This window comes from Sparus aurata, chromosome 7 (assembly GCF_900880675.1).
Source record: "Sparus aurata chromosome 7, fSpaAur1.1, whole genome shotgun sequence".
Taxonomy (NCBI): Eukaryota; Metazoa; Chordata; class Actinopteri; order Spariformes; family Sparidae; genus Sparus; species Sparus aurata.
The window spans coordinates 31,828,250-31,851,798 of NC_044193.1; the positions used below are offsets into that span (position 1 = coordinate 31,828,250).

General features: G+C 40.1%; 1 protein-coding gene across 3 annotated transcripts in view; it reads left to right on the forward strand.

The window, feature by feature from the left end:
* Positions 1-23,549, forward strand: part of prkcz (protein kinase C, zeta) — a 197,049-nt gene that overhangs the window by 31,666 nt on the left and 141,834 nt on the right. For all 3 annotated transcript variants that reach the window (XM_030422231.1, XM_030422233.1, XM_030422237.1), the window contains one exon: positions 243-293. In XM_030422231.1, coding sequence (XP_030278091.1) covers positions 243-293 — 51 coding nt within the window. The remainder of the gene's footprint in view (positions 1-242; positions 294-23,549) is intronic.

The following is a 23,549-nucleotide window of genomic DNA, read 5'->3' on the forward strand; positions in this document are numbered from 1 at the left end:
GAAAATTGAAAAACTGTAATAACCCTGACACACTCACTCCATTCTTCATCATTTGAGTTGCTCTGTGAAAGTAATTCTGGGTCTGCAGTTTTTTTTTAAGTCATGTACATTCATTGTGTTCATCATCTCGACTGCATATGGAGTAGGTGTTTTTGTTTGCTCACACATCTGCTTGGTAACAGGGGAAGAAAAACAACAAATTGAAACAATTGGTTTCCTTTTATCTTTTCTGTCTACTACAGTATTCCCCAGCATCCCGGAGCAGCCTGGCATGCCCTGCCCAGGAGAGGACAGTGAGTACCATCAGATCTGCTTTCACTCTCTACCCTCCTTTAAGATTCCCAATTACAGACAGACTCATAATGCTCTGTAGGTATGGACACACAGGACCCCATTGGGTGCTACCAGGTGTTTGGCACCTTGCATTGGTGCCAGTGCAAAATGGGACTGGTTCAGCTCTAGAAGATGTGTTGTCATCTCAGTACCAATCAGCCATGATTCAGAGTTATCATCAGTCAGAGAGTTACAGTTACACCAAGTTTAAATTTTTCCAATAAAATGGAGACACTGGAGTATAATTCTTAATCTGTGGTCATATTTCCTGGTGCTGAAAAAATCACTCTGGCATTGTGCTTGTGATAATAATAAAAGATAAAAGATTCAACTGCTAGTCGCGATAAAAAACCTGTCAGGATAAGTAAATAGTAGTGAATTTACACAATCATATATTGGGATGATTGTGAATATCCTCACACGAGTAACTTGAAAAAGCTAGTCTTGCATGACAATGTCCTATATTGATTTCATGATTTATTTTGAATTGTCACAAGAGGAAGCACAATGGGATCCAAACTAAAAACTGACAGAAAGATGAGGTGCCCACCTGCAGAGGAATGTGCCAGCCGCGCAAACTAACATCCAATTTGCACTCTGGTCCGTGTCCTGTCCTGCTCTGTTTGCTAAACATTTTTCTATTTTTCACAGAAATTTCAAATTTCAATTTCATTGTACTCTCCTGTACAATGACAATAAAGACTATTCTGTTCTAAAAGATGTTTTCTAAAAAAGTAGCAGTCCTGTCCATGATGGAATAAAAGATATTTGTTTCTGCCTTTTGGTGCTGTTTCTTTTAAGAGTGTAATATTGGGATAACTGAATCTCAGTTAGGCCAGGATAATCAAGAAATTCATACTCCCATGCCTACTATGGAATTATTGAGAAGAGAGATGGCCATTTCTTGTAATGTTTGGCATAAAAAACAGAGCTATGTTGTCAACCATCTAGTGTGAACTCAGCAAGATAAAGAGAATGAACTTGAACAAAAGATTTGTCTTTGTTTTTTTAGATTAAAAATAAACGTCGGGGGGCGCTGTTGAGCAATGAAGGAGTGAGACGTGCTTTACATAGCTCCGGTAACTTTTCGTTTATTAATACACTAAACACCTGTATATCCGTCTGAATGTACTTTGGAGTGATTTAAGAAAGCTCAAGCAAGTGGACAACTAAACCTAAAAGGAAGAGAATGATGTCAAAGAGGGGAAAAGCCAAAAAGAACGACCAACAAGAATTAGGCCCTGACCAACCCTCGGACTCAACTGAAGCGGTGGAGCCCGACTACCTGGGTGAGGAGGCGGACCCACCAAACCGTGCTGTGCTAGCTGCTATTACTGCGTTAAGGAATGAAGTTACCCAGATTAAAGATGACATATGCGCCACTATCGATGCCCGTATACAGGCTGTGTATACCGTGCTGAGAGGCGAACTGGCGACAACTAAAGAAGAACTGCAGACGTCCATTACGGCCTTGGAGAAAACCGCGACCTCGCATGCTAACTAGAGGTGGATTTCATCGTTCGATGTCGAGATTCAGTTCCCGTCGGTCAGTTCTGCAGGATGACTCGTTCATGTAGTTCGTTCGTTCATTCATTCAGTCGCACTTCCGGTACAACGGCGGTGATTGTAATGCACAGTTCTCAGCTCCTCGTTCTCAAACGATCATGCTAACGGTCAACATAACAAGCTGTTAATGGCAAATACATAGCTGCAACTACATGATTATGTGTACTTTTGGACAACACGACAGTTAGCAGCTAACAGCTAAAGCCAGCTAGCCAAGAACGAGTGACTAACTGAACGAGAATGACAGGAGAGGAATCATAACCGAACGAGAACGAGAGCTACGAATGAAATGAAATGGGTTTTTTTTAATGTAAACGGTTCTCATTGGCTAAAATTCGACGACAGTGTCCTAGACCCAGCATACGATTGGCTGGCTCTCAGTCCTCCTCACCACTCTGATAACTGAACAGTGAACAACACAGTGACTGGTCTGTGAGAATGAACGAACGAACGAGAGAGAAGTGAAACGGGGAATCAGGTCAGTTCGTTCGCGTTAAAGACTCGTTCGTTCGAACTGATTCGTTCGCGACCGAGCCATCACTAATGCTAACACTATTGGAGAGATAGAGAGGGCCGCCTCACACCGGTTGGACGATGTTACTGCACTTCAACGGCAAGTCACCCGCCTGAACTCTGAGGTAGAAAAACTAACTGAGAAATGCGAAGACCTAGAAGGACGCTCGAGGAGACACAACCTCCGGGTCATCGGAGTCCCCGAGGGGACTGAGGGACCCAGGCCGAGAGACTTTATTGCCGGGTTGCTGCAAGATATGCTGTCCCTGGATGAGAAACCGCTCATTGATAGAGCGCACCGGACCCTCCGAAGGCGACCCGAACCTCATGAGCCACTTAGACCCTTTGTACTGAGGCTACACTACTTTCACACGCTTGAGGACATCCTACGCAAGGCTGCGGCGGCGAAACAGCTCTACTACGGTGGTAAAAGGATTCAAATCTTCCCGGACTACCCACCTGCCGTGGCTAAAAAGAGGGCGCTATTCAACCGCACCAGGGAGCTGCTAAGGGGCAGACCCGGGGTCAGGTACGGACTACTCTATCCTGCAAGACTCCTGATAACCCACAACGGCACGCAGATCTCGTTCATAGATGCCAAAAAAGCGGAGGAATATGCCGAACGCCTCTCGGCATCAGGCTCGACTGAAACGAGACAGGAGGACGCTTAAATGAATGTAATCACTGCGGATGTGGAGGATCAAGATATTCCAAGAGGTGGCTATCTATTGGTGCTTACTAGTTAGCTCATATGGCTAGCGCTAGCACAACACTAGCTGTCACCTATTCACGTGAGTTAACGTTACACGTTCATACACACGCACAGCTGGTACCTCATCATCTGACTGCAAAATCGCCACTCTCATTAGAAGTATAATTGGAAACTGTTATCCTCCCTCATACAGCGTGAGGTTCGCACTGTTACTGTTTTTTTTCTGATATCTTATTTAGAGCCTTAGCAGCTGTTCAGTTAGTTATTTAAAATGTAGAAATGGCTCACTGTTATTGAAAGATATTCAATGTGTTACTGCCTCCTTTGATTCTTAATGATTATTGTTACAGATGTTTACGATGTCAGTTCTCAGGTTGGAGTTGCAACTCAGTTGAGTCTTTGGTCATGTATACATATACTTGAACTATTTTTCTTTTTTGATATACAAAATCCCCAACCCTGGGGTAAAATCTGATCGCACTTTTCCTTCCTAGCTATATATATATATACTGGATAGATGGATATACGTATAGATGTATGGGCCTGTGCATATGTTTATATTTGTATGTATGTGTGTACATGTAGTTGCCCATGGATATCATAATACTGTTACACTCTAATCATATTATATTATTTCACTAAACTACTTAAAACTTTGTGTTAGTTACCAAGCTGTGAGATCACAGAAAGGAGTTAGCATCAGGCCACCAGAAGGAGTGGGGAAGTAATTTACGTTGCAGGTTTATTTGTACTTACTTCCTTAAGAAGGCTCGCGCCACATTCACTTCGAATTGGCTAGAGAAGTTTTGTTTTCATTTGTTTCTATGGGGACTGGGCTGACCTTGATAACGGTTGTGGGGCGGACTGGGGTAGAGGGGAGGGGAGGAATAGGAGGATCATTCAATCAAGTCCTACACATTGACAGCTGCACTGCTAAGATACTGTACCGATCACAGATTCTCGATGTATGGTAGTTTAAACATTGACAGCAGAGGGATGAAGGGTCTCAAATTTTCCAGTTGGAATGTACGTGGACTAAACAGTCCAGTCAAGAGAGGAAAGGTTCTGACCCATCTTAAATCACTGACCTCAGACATTATGTTCTTACAGGAAACCCACTTGAGGAGTGGTTCGCATGGCAGGCTAAAAGCAAACTGGATAGGGGAGGTTTACTTTTCAGAATTTTCATCCAAAGCAAGGGGTGTGGCCATTCTACTGAGAAAAGGTGTGCCCTTTTTACAGAAGAAAACAATCACTGACAAAGAGGGCCGCTACATTATAGTAATTGGCGAAATCCATAACATTTCCCTCACTCTTGTAAATATATATGCTCCCAACATAGATAACCCCATATTCTTTCAGAAGGTTTTTTCACAGATACCAGACATCTCACAAACACACTTGATAATAGGGGGCGACTTTAACACTGTCCTCGACACATACCTTGATAGATCCTCCACGAAGAGACTCCCAAGAAATGCCTCTAGTGAATTTTTACATACGTTCATTAATAACACGAATATACTGGATATATGGAGAGTGATGAACCCTTCAGTTAGGGACTATTCATTCTACTCACCTGTACACAACTCCTACAGTAGGATAGACTACTTCCTGGTGGACGCTAGACTCATACCGTTCACAATGAATGCTAAATATCACAGCATTGTAATTTCAGATCACAGCCCACTCACCTTTTTGTTGTGTCTAGATCATGTAGATAAGCCGCTCACCTCTTGGAAACTAAATTCGCACTTACTCACTGAAAAGAAATTTTGTGAATACTTAAAAGACCAGATTTCCTTATACTTTGAAATGAATGACAACCCTGATACCTCTCCTTCCATTCTCTGGGAAGCATTCAAAGCTTACATAAGAGGCTGTATCATCTCGTTTGAAGCTTCTAGGCGGAAAGAAAATAAGATCAAATTAAAAGAATTAGAAGATCAAATTAAATTACTTGACATAGAAAATGCGCACTCCCCCTCTACTTTATTGCACAGGAAGATAGCAACACTTAAGTATGAATATAACAAAATTATCTCTGCAAAACTAAGTAAAGCATTCCTCTATACTAGACAAAAATATTTTGAATTTGGTGATAAACCACATAAACTATTAGCTAGACAACTTAGGAAAATGGAAAATGACAGAACGATACACAAGATAAAAGCTCACAATAATAAAATACTTATGAAGTCCAAAGATATCAATGACCGGTTTCTCGAATTTTATACTGATTTGTATACCTCAAAGACCACTTCGGACTCTGTAACTATTAATGCATTCTTGGACAAATGTGAGCTTCCTAGACTGAGCGAGGAAGATAGTGATTCTTTGAATTCTGACCTCACAATTGCGGAGGTTCGGAGTGCCATAACCTCCCTAAAGAGTAATAAGACACCTGGTCCTGATGGACTTCCAGGGGAATTAGACAAAACATATAGTGAAAACCTATCCCCTTACCTGCTGAAATTATATGAACATGCCCAGATACAGGGTACTTTACCCCCCACCTTAACTGAGGCTGTGATCACACTAATTCACAAGAATGGGAGGGACCCACAGGAAGTAGGCGCTTATCGTCCTATCTCCCTCCTTAATGTTGATGGGAAGTTATTTGCCAAGATACTGGCCAACAGGCTGAATCCTCTATTGGGAAAGCTAGTTCATGTGGACCAGACAGGTTTCATACCAAATAGGAGTGCTACTTTCAATCTTAGACGTCTTTTCAATATTATATACACAAAAAGAGGTCCACCTACCGATCTTGTCATACTCGCACTTGACGCAGAGAAGGCATTTGATCAGATTGAATGGTGCTACTTATTTGAAGTTCTTAATAGGTTCAATTTCGGAAATAAATTCCTTTCACTAATTAAACTCATTTATAAAAATCCCACGGCTCAAATCCTAACAAATCGGACAATGTCCTCTCCGTTTAGTTTGCATAGGGGGACAAGGCAGGGGTGTCCACTATCCCCTCTAATTTTCGCGCTGGCTATCGAGCCTTTAGCCCAGTGTATCAGAGTAGATCCCCAGATTTATGGATACTCCACCAAAGACACAAATAATAAAATATCATTATACGCAGATGACATCCTTCTATATATAACACAGCCTCAAATTACTATCCCAAATCTTCTGGACAAAATCAACCTGTTTGGGACATTTTCAGGTTATCGGATCAATTGGACTAAAAGCGTGTTAATGCCGGTCCACTTGAATGACTTAACACACCTAGATCAATTTCCATTTAAAGTTTCTCCAGAAAAAATTACCTATTTGGGGATAGAAGTGACAAAGCAGTACTCATCTCTATTCCAGGCAAATTTCCCCCCTCTAATAGAGAGATTACAGACTAGAATAACATTCTGGGACACGCTCCCAATCTCTTTAATTGGGAGAATTAATGCTATAAAGATGATCTTCCTCCCACAGTTGTTATATCTATTTCAAAACATCCCAATTTTTCTAAAAAAATCCTTTTTTAAGCACTTAGATTCCTTAATCGTTCCTTTTCTGTGGGGACACAAGGCTCACAGAATAGGCAAAAAACATCTCTGTAGGCCAAAACCAGAGGGGGGATTGGGACTTCCGAACTTTTTGCTATATTACTGGGCTTCAGTGATTAAGATGTTTACCTTTTGGCTAGACACGTCGATACCAATGTCTGATTGGCTAATGCTGGAGCGGGAGGACTGCCACCCATATTCTATGGCCGCAGTCCTACTAGCTCCGGCTGCGATTAATAAGTCCCTGTATAATAATAATCCCATCATACACAGCATGATCCGCACCTGGAAACAAATCAAGGCCACCTTTAATCTTAAACCAATCTCTCTTCTATTACCCATCGCTAGAAACCCTACATTTGCCCTCTCTAGTATGGATGGAGCCTTTCTTACATGGAATCAGAGGGGTGTTCAATGTATTGGTGACCTATACGTGGGAGGCGTCTTTGCTTCATTCACACAGTTACAGGGGAAGTATGGGCTGGGGAATAACAACTTCTTTCGTTACCTACAAATTAGGGACTATGTTCGGAAATACCTAGGAGATTTTGAGACTGAATCACAATCCAAAATAGATGATTGTCTGAAACGGTCTCCTAACGAAAGTAAATTGGTATCCCACATCTACAATAACCTCTTATTGATGAGCTCCCCCTCGACTGAAAGTTATAAACGTAAGTGGGAAGAGGAACTTGGTGAGCCGATCCCAGATGGTTTGTGGAAAGAGAGTCTTGAAAACATACATCATTGTTCAGATAACGCAAGACACTGCCTTGTCCAATTTAAAATTATACATAGACTTCATTACTCGAAGGAGAAACTACACAACATATATCCAGAGGTGTCACCTGTGTGTGATAAGTGCCACTCCTCCGTAGCAACACTTCTTCATAGTTTTGCTCTATGTCCAAGGGTCCAATTGTTTTGGATCGATTTATGTAACATCATGTCTGGGGTCATGAATACTTCAATCAAACCTGAGCCTCTGTTCATCATACTTGGAATATCGGAGTTCTTTAGGAAACTAAGTGTGGCGCAGCAGCGCTTTCTCTCCTATTGTTTCATAATAGCAAAGAGATTAATTCTCATCTTATGGAAGAGCACAACTGTACCTACCTCTAAGATGTGGTTAGAGGATTTAACTAACACACTTCATTTGGAAAGAATAAGGTACGTACTGAAAGACAGGCTCAAACTATTCAATAAAACATGGGAACCCTTCATTTCGTTCCTTAAAACTACAAATTCAGTGCAGCAGTTTGCATCCTAGCATATGACATATGACAACTGTAATGGTTTTAGAGTGAAGGTCTCCGCGAGGGAGGTTGGTTGGGGTGGAGGTACATGGTGAGGGGCTAATCTGTGGGGGGGGGGGGGATAGTGTTGGGGATCCTGGTCAGCCTTATGCCATCTCCTTGCCTTGTTGCTACTTGTCTTGTTTTGCTTTGCCTTGCTTTGATGTTGTACCACTTAAGCTTAAAGTTTACTGCCTATTTGTTTTTTGTTTTTTTGTTTGTTTTTTTTTGTTTTTTCTTTAAGTAGTTATTAAAAAGGCTTTCAGAATGTATAGGTGAAGTGTATGCAAATTGTATGCTTTAATAATAAAAAGACGTTTGATAAAAAATAAACGTCAACATATATCTTGATTTATTAAACTTATCAGAAATAACAAGTTACTGATGAAGTTAAACTACTACTTTCATTACATGGTTTGAATTACATTCAAATTGCTTGGTAGAGGGAAGGACAGGTAGTCATTAAAATCAAAGGATTTGTGCTCTTGGGAGCTCAACCGTGCTCAGCCAATTTCATGGCCGTCCTCCCATTAGAGTGGAGAATATTTTCAGTTTCTTCTTAGGACCTGGCCATATCAGGAATCATTACAATAAATGGATTACATCATGGTGGCTTTAACTGTTGTGAACTTTGAACAAATTGCAGACTGACCATCTTGACGGTGCTGAGCTTTCAGATAAATCAGTGCCAGAGAGTCCAAAAATGAAGGAATCATATGACAGGGTTCGTACAGCTGCTTGAAATCTTTGAAGGTGCTTGAATTTCAATGTTGCATTCTCGAGGTCTGAAAAGTGCTTGGATTTTAGTTTAAGTGCTTGAAAGTGCTTGACATTATAACTCTGTTTCTTAACAAAATTGGGATCAGACTGGATAGTTTGCTTAGTACAAGGAGAAATAAAATCAGTGTGTGTGTGTGTGTATCATCACACATGGAGGCTGCATGTGTGATCATAGCAATAGAGAAAGATGACTGAGGAGAAGGTGAATTTGATGCAATTTGGACTGATGACATGTTCAGTATTAATATACTTGATGAATAAGCGAACAGCTTAAAAAAGTTTATGTCAAAAAAGAAAATTACAGGGTGTAAAGTGTGCCCGAAGAACGCCAAGTGGCTTCCCTTTTTTTTGGATAAAACTTTGTGTTCTTCTTTAATTTCTAAGGTTTTTGCTATTACGAAACATTATTTTAGATGTTTACCGCATAATACAATTTACATAATTGTGATAAAAAATGAAAAAAAATAATCATGAGTATATATATTCCTGTAGATATGTATTTTACCCCAGCAATAAGGTACTGGAAAAGTTTGAAAATGAACTTTAAAAAGTACTTGAAAAGTGCTTGAATTTGACCTTGAAAAATGTGTACAAACCCTGCTGTGACGCACCACCCGTTTACAGGATTATGAAGTGCTCCATAAATGAGTTTTTTTTGCAGATAGATGTTGATTTTAGAAATGCTTTATTTAATGATTCATATTTATTTAACCAAGACGTCACTTGAGATTAAATCGCTGCTTCAAAAGAGACTTGGCCACGATAGAACACAAGATTCAAGAAAATTTTGAATTTTGATGCACAAGATTGTATAAGGAAATGTCTCTATTCAAAAAGTCACCCACCATGGCTGAATTATCAATACAAACGACTTATGAAGCAAATTAAATTCAGAGCCCACATGCAGATACACAAAGGGCTGGGCTGTTTGGAAGAAACCCCAGGAAGAGCCACGAGGAGAGATCATTCTTCCAGGACAGACAGACATGCGATAGATGTCGCATGTATAAACAGAAGAGAGCATTGGTGGGGGCTAGAGTGCATCTCAGATGGCATCTTTCTGTCCTAACCTGACTGAGTTTTTGAAACATTTTTAAACAGAATCAGCCTGGGTTGTTGGGTCATGACATCTCCTGTGGGTTGAGCTAAACTGTTACATGTTGGCTAAACAGTAGTGTGCTAACCAAAGCCAGCAACAACAGGATGGACTCTTGAGCAGCTACTACAGCCTGTAAGGCCAGGGTTGCATGACAGACCAGCGTAGCTAGGCTAGCACTAGCAAGCTAACCTGTTCAATGCTATAGAAGTGATATCTTAGAGAACACATTGGCAACGTGTTTTTTCTTTTAAACTAGTATTACTGTGTCGCGTTTGAATGCCTCCCTATACATGACAAGTTGCTGCCCCTGAGCTGTGCCTCTGAATTGTGGCCATAACATTTTTTGCAGAATATTATAATGTCAACGTCCATTTACCTAATGATCTCAATGATATCAAATGTCATAACTTTATCATTGCATTGTATTAGACTTTTCTTCTGTCAAAGTATTCTGCAATCAGTTCATCTTTTAGTCGTAGTTGACATTTGTACCAAATTTGACAAAATTCCCTCAAGGAGGTTCTGTGATATCATGTTCAATAGAATCGGGTGCCATGAGGTCACAATGACATGACCGTCGAAGTTTTTACCCACTTGATTCACGGGTCAGAGCATGTCGCTGGCTACACAGATTGTTAAACCCACTGAGGTGATGTGATTGTGACCGTGGGCAATATAATATAGATAACTGATTAAATGATCTGAAGTCTGTGTGTAAATACTTCTGCTGCTACTATTGAAACAGTGTTCTTTCTTTGAAGCATTCTTTGTAGTTTGCTGCGTGTGCTGTGATACAGCCTTAAGTCTGTTCTTAAAGTCTGTGTAAAGCAAAATTAGCCATTTTCTTCTTAATCAGAAATCCAGATACAAATTGGGCAGACGGAGTAATTGGGGAGCTTGTGGTCATAAAGTAACTATCAGAAAAGTAACTGTATGAAAGAATTATGGAAAGTAAGTACACGTAGAAGGCTCCCCTCCTGCATGATTTTGAGACCTAATTTTATATACTTAGCGATTTTTTTAATTTTTCAAATTTGGCTCAGTGGTCATTGACACATGTTTCTGTGGTGTGACAAACTCATAACACAAATTTGTTGCTGCTTTACACAGACTTTAAGTTCGTGCTGCTCTGCCTCTCTCTCCCTCTCCCTCTCACATACTCCCATGTTGTTTGCTGCACTCCCTCACTGTTTGCTGTGACAGCAAGTTTCAGCCGCTTGTGGACTGCACTCCTGAGTGTGCCAGTGTGTGTTTGCATGTATGTATGTGTGGATTTGTGTGTGTTTGATTGGAGGGGAGCCCTGTGCTTTTGCTGCGAGTCAGAACACTGGTTTACTGTGTGAGGAGCAGAGTGTGTCTGTCATCTGTAGGTAGGTAATGAATGATACACACATGCAGTTCTACCCCCCCCCCCCCACACACACACACACACACACACGCACACACACATCAGTGTAAAGCTTTGCTTGTTGTGCCCTGTGGATGACATGTAGTTTTGTACGGGTACCAGTTGTAACTGTAACTTATGTTGAGGTTCAGAAAGAAGAGGGAATGATATAGCTGTTATTTTCAGAGAAGAGGAGAAGGGAGGAAATCATGTGGAGGAGGGAGGGAGACTGTTGCTCATCATTGTTACAATGTGTCCTCAAGGATAACTCTTTACTGATATGGCTTGATAAAATGTGCAGTTGCTGATACATTGTAAAAATATTGAAACATTAAAGTCTGTTCCTCCAAATCAAAAAAAGAAACACATCAACATCATTATTCAAAAAATGTTTCCCCTTGAAAGATCTCACCATGCAGATAGTTTTGGTCTTCTTTGGTCTGATTTCGACTAGTCTTCCACTTCCACTCGCTACAACCCCTTTGCTTTAATTCTCTTCCACATCATAAAACGTTATACATCATGAGAATCAAAACTAAACCAGAAAAATTACATTGACATTAAATCAGTAGTAATGTAAGGTTTATGGGAATCCTAAATTAAAGGAATTATCTTAAATAATGTGAAATTGCTTGTCAGATGTGAGATTTACAGGGTTCGTACGGGTGCTTGAAATCCTTGAAAGTATTTGAATTTCAATGTTGTGTTTTCAAGGTCTGAAAAGTGCTTGGATTTTAGTTTAAGTGCTTGAAATTGCTTGACATTATAACTCTGTGTCTTTCACAAAATTGGGATCAGACTGGATAATTAATTTCTGAAGTTTTTGCTATTATGAAACATAATTTTAGATGTTTACAGCATAATACAGTGTATATAATTGTGATAAAAAGTGAAGAAAAAATAATGAGTTTATATATTCCTGTAGATACGTATTTTACCCCAGCAATAAGGTGCTGGAAAATCTTTAAAATGACTCTTAAAAGTGCTTGAAAAGTTTAGTGTGTGTGTGTGTGTGTGTGTGTGTGTGTGCGTGTGTGTGTGTTTCTGTCTGGAGCAAACAGACCCCAAAAGGAATTATCTTAAATAATGTGAAATTGCTTGTCAGATGTGAGATTTACAGGGTTCGTACGGGTGCTTGAAATCCTTGAAAGTATTTGAATTTCAATGTTGTGTTTTCAAGGTCTGAAAAGTGCTTGGATTTTAGTTTAAGTGCTTGAAAGTGTTTGACATTATAACTCTGTGTCTTTCACAAAATTGGGATCAGACTGGATAATTAATTTCTGAAGTTTTTGCTATTATGAAACATAATTTTAGATGTTTACAGCATAATACAGTGTACATAATTGTGATAAAAAGTGAAGAAAAAATCATGAGTTTATATATTCCTGTAGATACGTATTTTATCCCAGCAATAAGGTGCTGGAAAATCTTTAAAATGACCCTTAAAAGTGCTTGAAAAGTGCTTGAATTTGACCTTGAAAAATGTGTACGAACCCTGGATTTAGACAGAGAGCACAGCGAGAAAAATAATGTGTACCTTTATTGTTCTTGATGTCAGTCAATGTGTGAATTATTTGACAAATAACAGAAAGAATGTGGCTCAGGTATTTTGTTCAACACCTACAAATGTAAGTAGAAACAATAAGGTATGTTTTTATTATTCAATTCACTATATTGACATTTAAATTCAACATACAAACAGCTCTCTTGTTTGTTTTTTTCTTGTCTGTTCACTCGGTTTAAACCAAGTATCTGCAACTGACACTATGTATTTTTAGAGAAGAAATTCAAAGTAGAAATTTTAATAAAAACAGTATTAATTAGGTAATAATACAAACTCAGAAATATGTATGTTTTTCCATCACTAAGCAAACAAGCTGTTCTCAGAGGAAAATAAGGTCCCAGAACACTGTTTAAAGCTAGAAAGGTGGCAGGGTCCGCCACATATAAAAAAAAGTAAAACAGTATAAATTGTGTTGTCCTTTAAGTGAGGTGTAACATCACATCACTACAGTGAGGTGTTATTTTAGTGGAGGACAGCTTAGTTTGCTTAACCCCATTTTCACATCTCATTACAAAGTCCACATTAAGTATAAAAAAGGTAAAACATAAGCATGAGGAGGAAGAGTCCAGTGATTGTGAGTAGTTCCCAGTCAGAGTTCAGAGTTCAGAGAGCTCTTACTGAAGCTGTTTTGTGAGGATCTGAGTTAAAACCTAGAGGGGAATTTTAAGTTGTCTCTGATTTAATAGTTGTGACCTGGATTGGAACTGAACTGTTTTAGGACTGTCTACACCATGTGAGATTTCATGGCAACCCATCACTGATAGTTGTAAAGTATCATAATTAGTTAAGTAATTTCTGCAACTAGGAAGTCTCTCTATCAAAACACAACAAAAGATGTGTTGTGTGGGGATGGCTGGATGGAGTGAGGGGGGAAAGCCACTGTAGTTGCTCAGTGCTGGTCATCTCTGAAGGAGAGAGTTGAGTGCAGAGCCAGACCTTCTGGAGGAGTAATGTACCTGGAGTCACAAGAGATTCTGCTCTGCTCTGAAGCCAATTACTGATGGGAGGAGAGCTTAGGGGTTACCTTTTAGCTTAGAGCTATGTACAGTAATCTGGCTGTGTGGTACTACTACAACTCAGGCTAGTAACTTCAATAAACACATATGACCCTCTTGTACACAATTACACCATTAAATAACCACCATTGTTAGCAAAACATGTGACTCAGGCAAACATATTCACAGATGAAGTAATGTTTTAAAGTTTATTATACAGTTTTAATCTATTCAAGTGGGTTCAGTCTTGTTCACTGACTTGTCTATCAAGGAAACACTGTAAACTTGAGTACATTTAATTTCTCTGGGTTTGAACCTTGGTTGGATACTTAAAGTAAACAACTCAACAAAATGTTTAATGAAAAGCCATCCAATAATTTACATGTTAACTATAATAGTGTAATAACACAGCTTTCCCTAAGATCTAGTTGGTATTGATTTTCCCACTAACTTATCACTCTCTCCGTCACCTCACCCCATTAAACTCTGATGTATACAACTCGTCCTCCTTTGTGCCATAAAGTAATCTGTCTTTGTTCTGGCCTGCAGTGAAAGTAATTTCCAGCCAAATTATATCTGATTAAACACAATTTAAACTCTAGTAAACATAGCTTTCAGTCTGTTTGCTATTGGTCCAATATGTTAATCGTACATTTGAGTTACCAAAATAAATACAGAAATGTTGTATCTTCTTGAAAGACCTGATCAAAAGGTAGAGCTGACAACAATAGACATGGTCCCTTTTTTCGGCAGTGTAGTGTGATTTAGTGTGTGTGTGTGTGTGTGTGTGTGTGTGTGCATGTGTGTTTCTGTCTGGAGCAAACAGACCCCCCCCCTCCGTGTGGAGAGAGAATGATTGAGGGTGGGTGGAGATGGAAGTGTTCAAATCCTGGATGATGCTCTCAGTGCAGGCAGCCCCCCCGCGCCCACAACCACCACCATAGCACTAAGCCACGCCCAACCCCCACAGCCCCACCCTCCCCCTCCCACTGCAATCACTTTTTTTCCCAGCATCCCCCTCTCTTTCTCTCAGCTGTGTGGCACCACTATCTCTGCAGGGAGGAACCTACAAGCGCTACTGCATCACACAAGACACAGAAGCGGGCGAGGGACACAGTGTGAGAGTGAGAGACGGAGAGAGAGGCAAAGAGAGGGGGAGCATTGTACCATGTAGATATCAGCTCTTAATATACAAGGCAGGGACTCCATTTTTTTTTTCCACCAGTCTTCTATTTTTGGCGGTTCCTGCCACGCCAAAAAAACAGAGAGATACGACTTCCTCCAGGATAACTGGTCTCTAAAGAAGAAAGGAGAAATAGACAGAGAGAATTAAGCAGCTTTGTGAAAAGCAAGGCAACTCTATCAGCTGAGGAGACAGAGAGGAAGAAAGAGGCGAGTGAGCAAGAGAGTGAGAGAGGAAATAATTAAATAAATCCCAGGGAGGCGAGAGAAAGAGGGAGGGGTTGTCAGAGAGAGGGAGAGGAGGGGATGTAGCGGTGTGTATCCTTGCTGGTTCACCACACATACACACATACACATACACTCACACACATACACACACGCACACTTAGCCTGGATAATGTGCTGAAAGAGGTGGAGAGAAAGGAAGAAGGCATACTGGTGAGCTATCTATCTCTGCATCCGTCCATCCATCCATCCGTCCATCCATCCATTCCATCTCTTCATCAATCTGTCTGTGTTTCCACGGCAAACCCTGACACAATGGATTTAGCCACTGTGTCCTTGCCTGAGTTCTTGTTTGTGTGTGTGTGCATGCAGGAAATCTGTCTGCCTCTATGATTAGCATGTGTGATTGATTCATGCCTTATCGCTCGTCATGTCACGTATTGCAGGCAGAGATTGTGTGCGTGCACCCTGCTAGCTGTGCTAGCATGACTGGTGCCTGGCTGGCTTCCTTCACTGTTTGTAGCCCTGGAAGTCTGTCTGGCAGTCCACTCAGAGGCTGCAGCTGCCAACGAGTGCGACATGGTGTTGGTGTACAAATGTGTGTAAAGGTTGTATTGTAATGGCATGATTCAACCATTATATCAGACTACTGCCAGTTTTAATTTCATATGTGCTGTAGTGAGAGCCAGTCACCTCTGATTTATTGGCTATGATGCAGGTTGAATGCTGATTACAACGCTGTTACACTGGTTGGTCTATATTCTGGTCAGAGGCTAATGAGAATGCATTTATGTCGGATTACTTTTTATTTTTAGAAATGTTTGTACCATGGAACTGGTTTAAAGATTGAATAATAGCGATGGCAGCTATGATAAAAATGTCAACGTTAAAATCGACCTTCAAAAATCTTGATGAACCCTAAATTGCACAAATGGCAGACAAATATGGATGATTTTGTATCTATGCGTGTGTGTGTGTGTATGGAGGGGTTTCAGGGGATTGCTTAGCTGGTAGCAACGTTCATTGCTACAGCAAGAGGCTCACAGAACAAAGAGTTCTAAACAAATGTTTTTTCATCTCTCATTTCTCTTCTCCCTGTCTAACAAAGCGAGGGGAAGTCTAGCTGGGGGTAATTTTCCAACAGAAATCAATTAACTTTTCAAAGTTAGTTCTATTCAGCCTGTAAAAACATCTGTGTAATATCCTCTGTGGTTCTGGAGGAGCTTTATCACATCTGCGAAGATAACCCTGGTGAAAATGGATTTTTAACCGCTAACTTGTGTTTCTGTGGGCAAGAAGTTTGAAAGACTTGGATGTTGACCAGACAGGAAGGGTTTATGTGACACTGTTAAACTGCATTATGGGAAATGTAGGATTCAGTGTTTTTGGGAGTTCAACCCAAAGAAAATAAATTTTGAACCATTATTTCTTGCAATTCCCCAAACATCATAGAAGTTTGACACTAAGTTAATGTTCTCAGTGTTTCCCACAGGATTTTGTGAGACTGTGGTGGGTGGATGTCGGACCCTGTAGGGGCGTCCGGGGGCATGCTCCCCCGGAAGAATTTTTTAAACATTTTAAAGTTAAATGCATCAATCTGCTGCACTTTGAAAGCAAAATTAAGAGGCTAGGTCTATGAAAAACTGTGTGCTCTTGTACACAATTTAATCACAAACACATTGGTTGTATAGATACAAATGGTAAAAACACAAAATCAACTAGAGCATACATCTGAGCCATCAAAGAAATAAAGCAAAAGTGGTTACCTGTGTTGAATTAGTTTTTTTTAAGTTTATTTTTTAATAAATAATTAAACTATAAGCTAAATTGTAATAAAAAATGAAATGGATTCGGATGGTACATCATCAATTCATCATTAGTTGCAGCCTTAAGGGGAGACATGGCAGGCAAAAATATTTTGGGCTATTTTGCTTCCATAACATGTCTTCTTTCAGACTAGTGGAAAGAAAACATCCAAAATACACATTTATACAACTCTCCCTACATTCCACTCATGCCAACGATACACAGACAGCTGGGTGACATTTACTGCTGCGAGCGCAATTTTTTACTTTCACTTTCATTTTTGGAGCAGTTCGCATATTGACATTTTTGCCAGCTGTAGGACAGAGTCCTGCACGGGTCTTATTTTGCAAACCCGCACCCGGCTGTATCCGACATACTTAAAACCACATCTGACCCGTTTTCCGACAGTATCAAAAATTACATTCCGCACCCGAGCCAACCCGCTATAAATTGATACCGACGCCCGACCTGCACCCGAAGCAAAATTGGACAGACGCAATTTTTAAAAATGAAAATAAGTAATGAAAGTGTGTATGAGTGTGCGCGCGCCACGTACAGCAAGGGGCACGGCCGACTGACCGGTAGTGAGAGATGCTTTGCTGAAGCTGCAGCGCGAAACACAATTTACAGATTTTTTCGCTGACTCTGAGACTGTGGCGGATTTCTCATGCCACTAGCCAGCTAATCACTTTAGCAATATATCTGCTTACCTTTGTGAAAGACTCCAGTTATGCACAATGAGAGTGCAGGCAGAGCGCATGCAGCTAGGCAGGCACGCAGGTAGACAAACCTTTAGTCTGTCCTATCTTTTCATATGGACCAGATGAGTTGATTGGATGGGCTTGTTACTTGATACTGGTTTCTTATTTTATTTTTGAGGGAATTTCATTTATTGATTGCAGTCGTCATGTGTAGAGATTCAAGAATCGAGAATACTTTTAAACCCTAGCTTTTAGGCAAGTTCACATAACTTGATGAAGCTATATGTCTATTCTTTTTCAAGGAAAGAAGGCAAGCATCCATCTGGAAAGTGTTCCATTTTTTATCCCAACGCAAGGCGAAGTGCTCATCCTGCAAGGCTCTCCCATGATTCATTGTCTGGGTGACACTCTGTGTTAATTGCTACGTGCATTCCTGTGATGCTGGGCTGGTGCTAATGGCTTAGCCTGTTTTGCTTTGAATGTTGTTCTTGCCTAAAGTGACGAGGCATTTTAACATTCAGCCTCTCTGTCCTTGGCTTGCTCTTTGCAGTGCTGGGAGGTGAATACAGATTATTACATCTCAGAGGCTATATCTGGTTTGGGGGCTTTTGGGGCTGTTTTGAGCTGTAGTGGCCACGCACTGTGCAATCTGAGTCATCCTGTGTATCGATCTTTAGGCTGATTCTAACTATTTATGAGCCTGTGTAGGACTGGGGCTGTGTGTGTTGGTTGGAAGCTACTTTCGAGTGTGTGAGTCTTGCTAACTGGACATTGACCTTAATAGCACTTTATGGATAATACTAACTTGAATGACTCAGTCGGCAATGCGGTTGTTGATCTGTAATCCTAGATAATAATACATCTGCTCCCATGTCCCCTTGTTAGTAGATGTGACTGTTGTTGCATCAGCAGCTGCAGCTCTGCTCTAGGTTTTCTGATTTACTACTTAGAGGGACTGTGTTCCAGTTAGCCTGCAAGTCATTAAACTGGTTAACTGGAGACCAGCAGACTCAATAGACTGCTGCCTTCAGGGTCTGGCTGACTGTGGCACAGGATACCTTTCATGATACATGTATCAGCATGAGTAACTAAACAAAAGGTTGAGCTGCATCTGTTTCCCTCATGTTTGATTGTTATATGGCCACGCTGCTCTTGGTGCCTGCCCAATACCATTAGACAGTTAATACATCAGCTCCCAGCATCACAGCATGAACACACTGCTCCAACACATACAAAGGAGTGTAGAGTATCTGTTATGGCACAGGTAGAAAACTAAAGGCTCTGAATTTGTTACACCTGGGAGAGGGTTTTCCATTCTAGAGTCATAGATCATGTCAGACAACATATTCCAATTATAAATGGTCTTTTGGACATACCAGTGCCAACCTGGAGGGATTCATCTTAAAGCTAAAACAATTTATATTTGCAATACGTGATGAAGCAGTTTCCCTTTTTGGTTGCCTCTGTACCATTTCTCCAGGAAACCAAGGTACAAATATACAGTGATTGTAATTGTAACTGTTAAACTAAGACCGTATGTCGTCACGCTTTACTGTCATGATGCATCATAAACATTGCAACAGGGAATGAACTCGGCATGCTCAATACTGGCAAACTGTGGGATTACATAAACTCATCAGCTCTAGCTTTGGAATCAGTGATGGGGAAGCTACTTTCAAAATCCAATTTCTGTGAACTGATTACTTCCTTTAAGTTGTAGCTGCTGATGTAATCCCCTGGGATGCCTCAGAGGTCTAATCTTATGGCTTTTGTCACTTGTAGATTTATTTAACTTCACAACACCAAAAATAATGTACACTGAAAACACTCTTCTCACTTTACTGGAAGTAATATTTCCCCCAGTCTTCTTATCCAAAACTGTCAAGACTGCTTTCTCATGTGATATTATATATTTTATTGTATTTTTTGTCTGACTAATGATTAATACAGTTCCAGCCAGGATTTTCCAGTCACAAATATGAACTGAATGTGTTTGCAATCATTGCCAAAAAGCCTCTTTCAAAGGTTATATATTTTTTTTTAAATTAACCTTTAACAGACAGTTTATCTGTACAAAATATTTGTTCAAAATATTTTTTTTAATTTGAATTTAACAATGCTTTGCACACAGATGTTTATTTACATATTTTTTTTTCAATATGAATGTATTTCAACAGATAATGTAAAACATAACCTGCAATTACATCCATTAGTACTAGGGCTGTCAAAGTTAAAGCGTTAATAAGGCGTTAACGTAACATCCTCTTAGCGCCGTTAATTTTTTTAACGTGCGATTAACGCTCGGTATTAAAAAAAAAGAAACGCGCATTGTCTGATTTATGGCTGTCGATGGCACATGTAGTCTTGATCCAGAGGATGGCAGAAGAATAAGAAAGGGAATCAGAAGAAGAAGAAGCAGGGTTGGCGTTTGGGAAAAACAAGGTGGACTGAAAAGCGAAAGTGCAAGGAAATGGATAAAGGACTTATGAACGGCAAATTCACTTTCAAAACACTGCCAGATGGTTTGGTCGATAGGACAAAAGTTATCTGCACTTACTTTTGACATGAAATGAGTTACCATTGAAGAACGTCGAGTCTCAAATATCATTTGCAAGCCAAACACACGGCAGATGCAGAGAGCCCACCACCCCCCCTCGCCAAAAGCAGACATCACCATGTTTTGATCCCATTTAGGGTGAGGGGATATTTTGTGAGCCTTTTATTTGAAGTGCATGATTTGAAGTGTTGAATAAACATTATCATAAAGCAAGCATATTTGCCCTTTCTTATGTTGGTAAAAGTATTAAGAACATGAAAAAAATACATTAAGGTACATTAAGAACAGAAAGAAATGTGCCAAAAAAAATGCGATTAATTTGCGATTAATCGTCAGTTAACTATGGACAAAATGCGATTAATCGTGATTAAAAAAGTTAATTTTTTGACAGTCCTTATTAGTACGTTTCACAATTTCAACTTATAAAACTGTTTCAAAATGGAAATGTTAAAGATCAAGATCAAGTTTTTAATCTGTTTATAAAACAGCTAAATTTCTTTATGTTTCTAGAGCTTTTATATTGCCATAGCTTATTACTATTTTATAAAAGCAGTGAGGGAAAACAGCGTGAAGCCAAAATAGTTTCACTCAACACAAGGATCTAGGATTGGTATCAAGCAAAAGACAGTTAGTGGTTGTTGTTACAGTGGATAAACAGACTAAGGTTTTTTTTTAATCTGTCAAGTTTGAATTAGGATAAGGAAGGCGATTCTTGAAAAAAATAAAGGTTGATTGTTGCGTCTCATTGCCAGGTCATCAAATATTGACACTTTGTGTCAGAATTTTGGGCCAAAAAGAACGACTCAGCACATCCATGTTTGTCAGCCAGGGAAGGAGATTCAACAATCAACCATCTTTCTCCAGAATCACCTACCCTATCTTAAAGTGTGTTTTATGAAAATAAAACAAACAAAACATTACTGATTCTGCAAATGGAGTTCGGTGCCTTTCGCTGATTCTGGTTCTTTTATTCTTTAGCAAAAGGTTCTAATCCATAATGTTGTCAGACATGTAAAATACCAATTAGGACAAGAGCAGACTGAAGTGTATCATACGCTCTGCTGAGAAGGTGATTGGCTGCATCCTTCCATCCCTTCAGGACCTGCACACCTCCAGGGCTCTGAGGCGTGCAGCTAGGATTGTGGCTGACCCCTCCCATCCTGGTGACAGGCTTTTTGACACTCTCCCCTCTGGCAGGAGGCTGCAGTCCATCAGGACCAAAACCTCCTGCCACATGAACAGTTTCTTCCCTTCTACAGTTGGGATCCGGAACAAGTCCCGGGACCCCCACTGACACTGACTCTTGCACTCTGGCACTCAAACCCACCAACGCCCTTGAATCTTTGCATTACAATAATGCAGAATTTAATCTTTTATTTTTTATCTTTTTTGCACATTACTGTACAGCTCTTTTGTCTTTATTTATCAATCATCCAACACTTTATGTCTCTGTTTATATCGCATATATGATAGTCGTTGTATATTTTTTTATTGTCTTCAATGTATGCACCTACTCACCAAGACAAATTCCTCGGTGTAAAATCCTTCTTGGTAATAAATCTGTTTCCAATTTTGATTCTGATTCTGATTCTAATCTGAGCCTGTCAGTGGCAAAAACAAGCACATTAAGTGGACATACTCAACAACGGTGCGCAGTGATTACATTGCAGCCCACTTTGTAACTGCCAACTCCAATTTCAAAAATTGTTATCCCCATTTGGCACTTAGGCAGAGTTTCTCTTGAAGATAGAGAGAAGTGAGAGTTTACAGATGCCTCTTGGGTTCACAGTGTTTTGTCTCAGCATCTGTGCTGACCACATATATTATATGTGTATATGATCTAGTAGGCTAGGTTAAGCTAACAAGGCAGCAGCATGCTACAGTAAGGACGCAATCACAATGTAACGTAGTTGCAGCACAAATGGAGAACAGCACACAGAAAGCATGATATTACTGCCTTTTTTTCAGCTTATTTTGTGCCCTTTTGGTTTCAGATGACTCTCTCACATTCCAGGATTTCTTGATTGTGCAAGGCGGCATAATACAAATGATTATACTTTATGTCCACATTGCTCACCCATGCTTGCACCTTTTCATGATGCAGCACATCAGAAGCACATCTCTTCCAACTGTGCCAGGCCCAAAAAGTGTACCACACTGGTATGGAGTGCTCATGCTAGTCAAACAAACTAGACTTTGGGCGTCAAACGTGGTTGGGCACGGTACGGATTGCCTAGTGTTGGTGCGCCCTAAGTCACAAAGCTAGTGCATAATGTGGTAGAACCATGCATTATTCCTACTTGAAAGTATTAAAACGTTTACATTTTAATATATAGTATATATTCTATTATATAATATGTCTATTAGTCCTAAATTTCCATTCTTGGATAACCTGACACGCCAAATGATTTGTTTTAAAAAACCATATGGAGAGGAGCTGCTTTGGAAGGGTCAGGTGCTTCAAATTTTTTTTTACAAAAGTCAGTCAGGGAAGGCATCAAGAAATGCCCTCAGTGCAGTTCCTTTTGTCTTCTTTAATGAAATATACTCTTTAACTCTAGTGTAACTAATGCTAGCAGCATCTACGCTAACCTTGAGGAGCCACCATTGATGTGTTCAAATGAACTGACACTTCTCTCACTTGTTGTCACACCATAATCCACTGCTGTAATTGTTGCCTCTAGCTGCTAGTAGTTGCCCATAGGCTGCTGATTGATTCAACACCTGTGCTTTCAGCCACAAGCACATAGCTTGAAGGATGGATTTGTGAGCTCATATGATCCCCTGATCTTGTAAATGCATTATCACAGTTAAGGGGTGTTGTTTTATCCACTGCTATCCAATTATTTTGTGTAGGTTGATACAGATGTAGCTACCTCTTGGCTTTAAGTGCAAGAAGATATTTAGTGAAACAAATTCAAATATTAAAGTATGTTGTCCAGAATGACTGCCACTGGAACATTTTTAAACAGTGGGACACAGAACTTCTTAAAGAGGTTAATGTAGTCTTAAAGACAACATCTAAAAAACTTCATCACGTCAGCGCAGCAGTGGAGCAATAATTCATGTTGCATGCAGCATATAAGTGTGACCAGTACATCAGCTGCATCTGTAACAATAGTGTTATGTAATCTACTAGCAAGAATTAATCCCTGCACTGAAATTTGGGCCAACCCCCTGAGGGTGAAGCACAACAGACTTCCAACAACACCAACAACAAAACTGTAGCAGCCTTCAGCTGTCTTGTTTCATGTTTGTCTAATGTCAATTAGCTCCCCAATTTAACACCTCTAGTCTTCCTAATGATACCCGCCTTAAA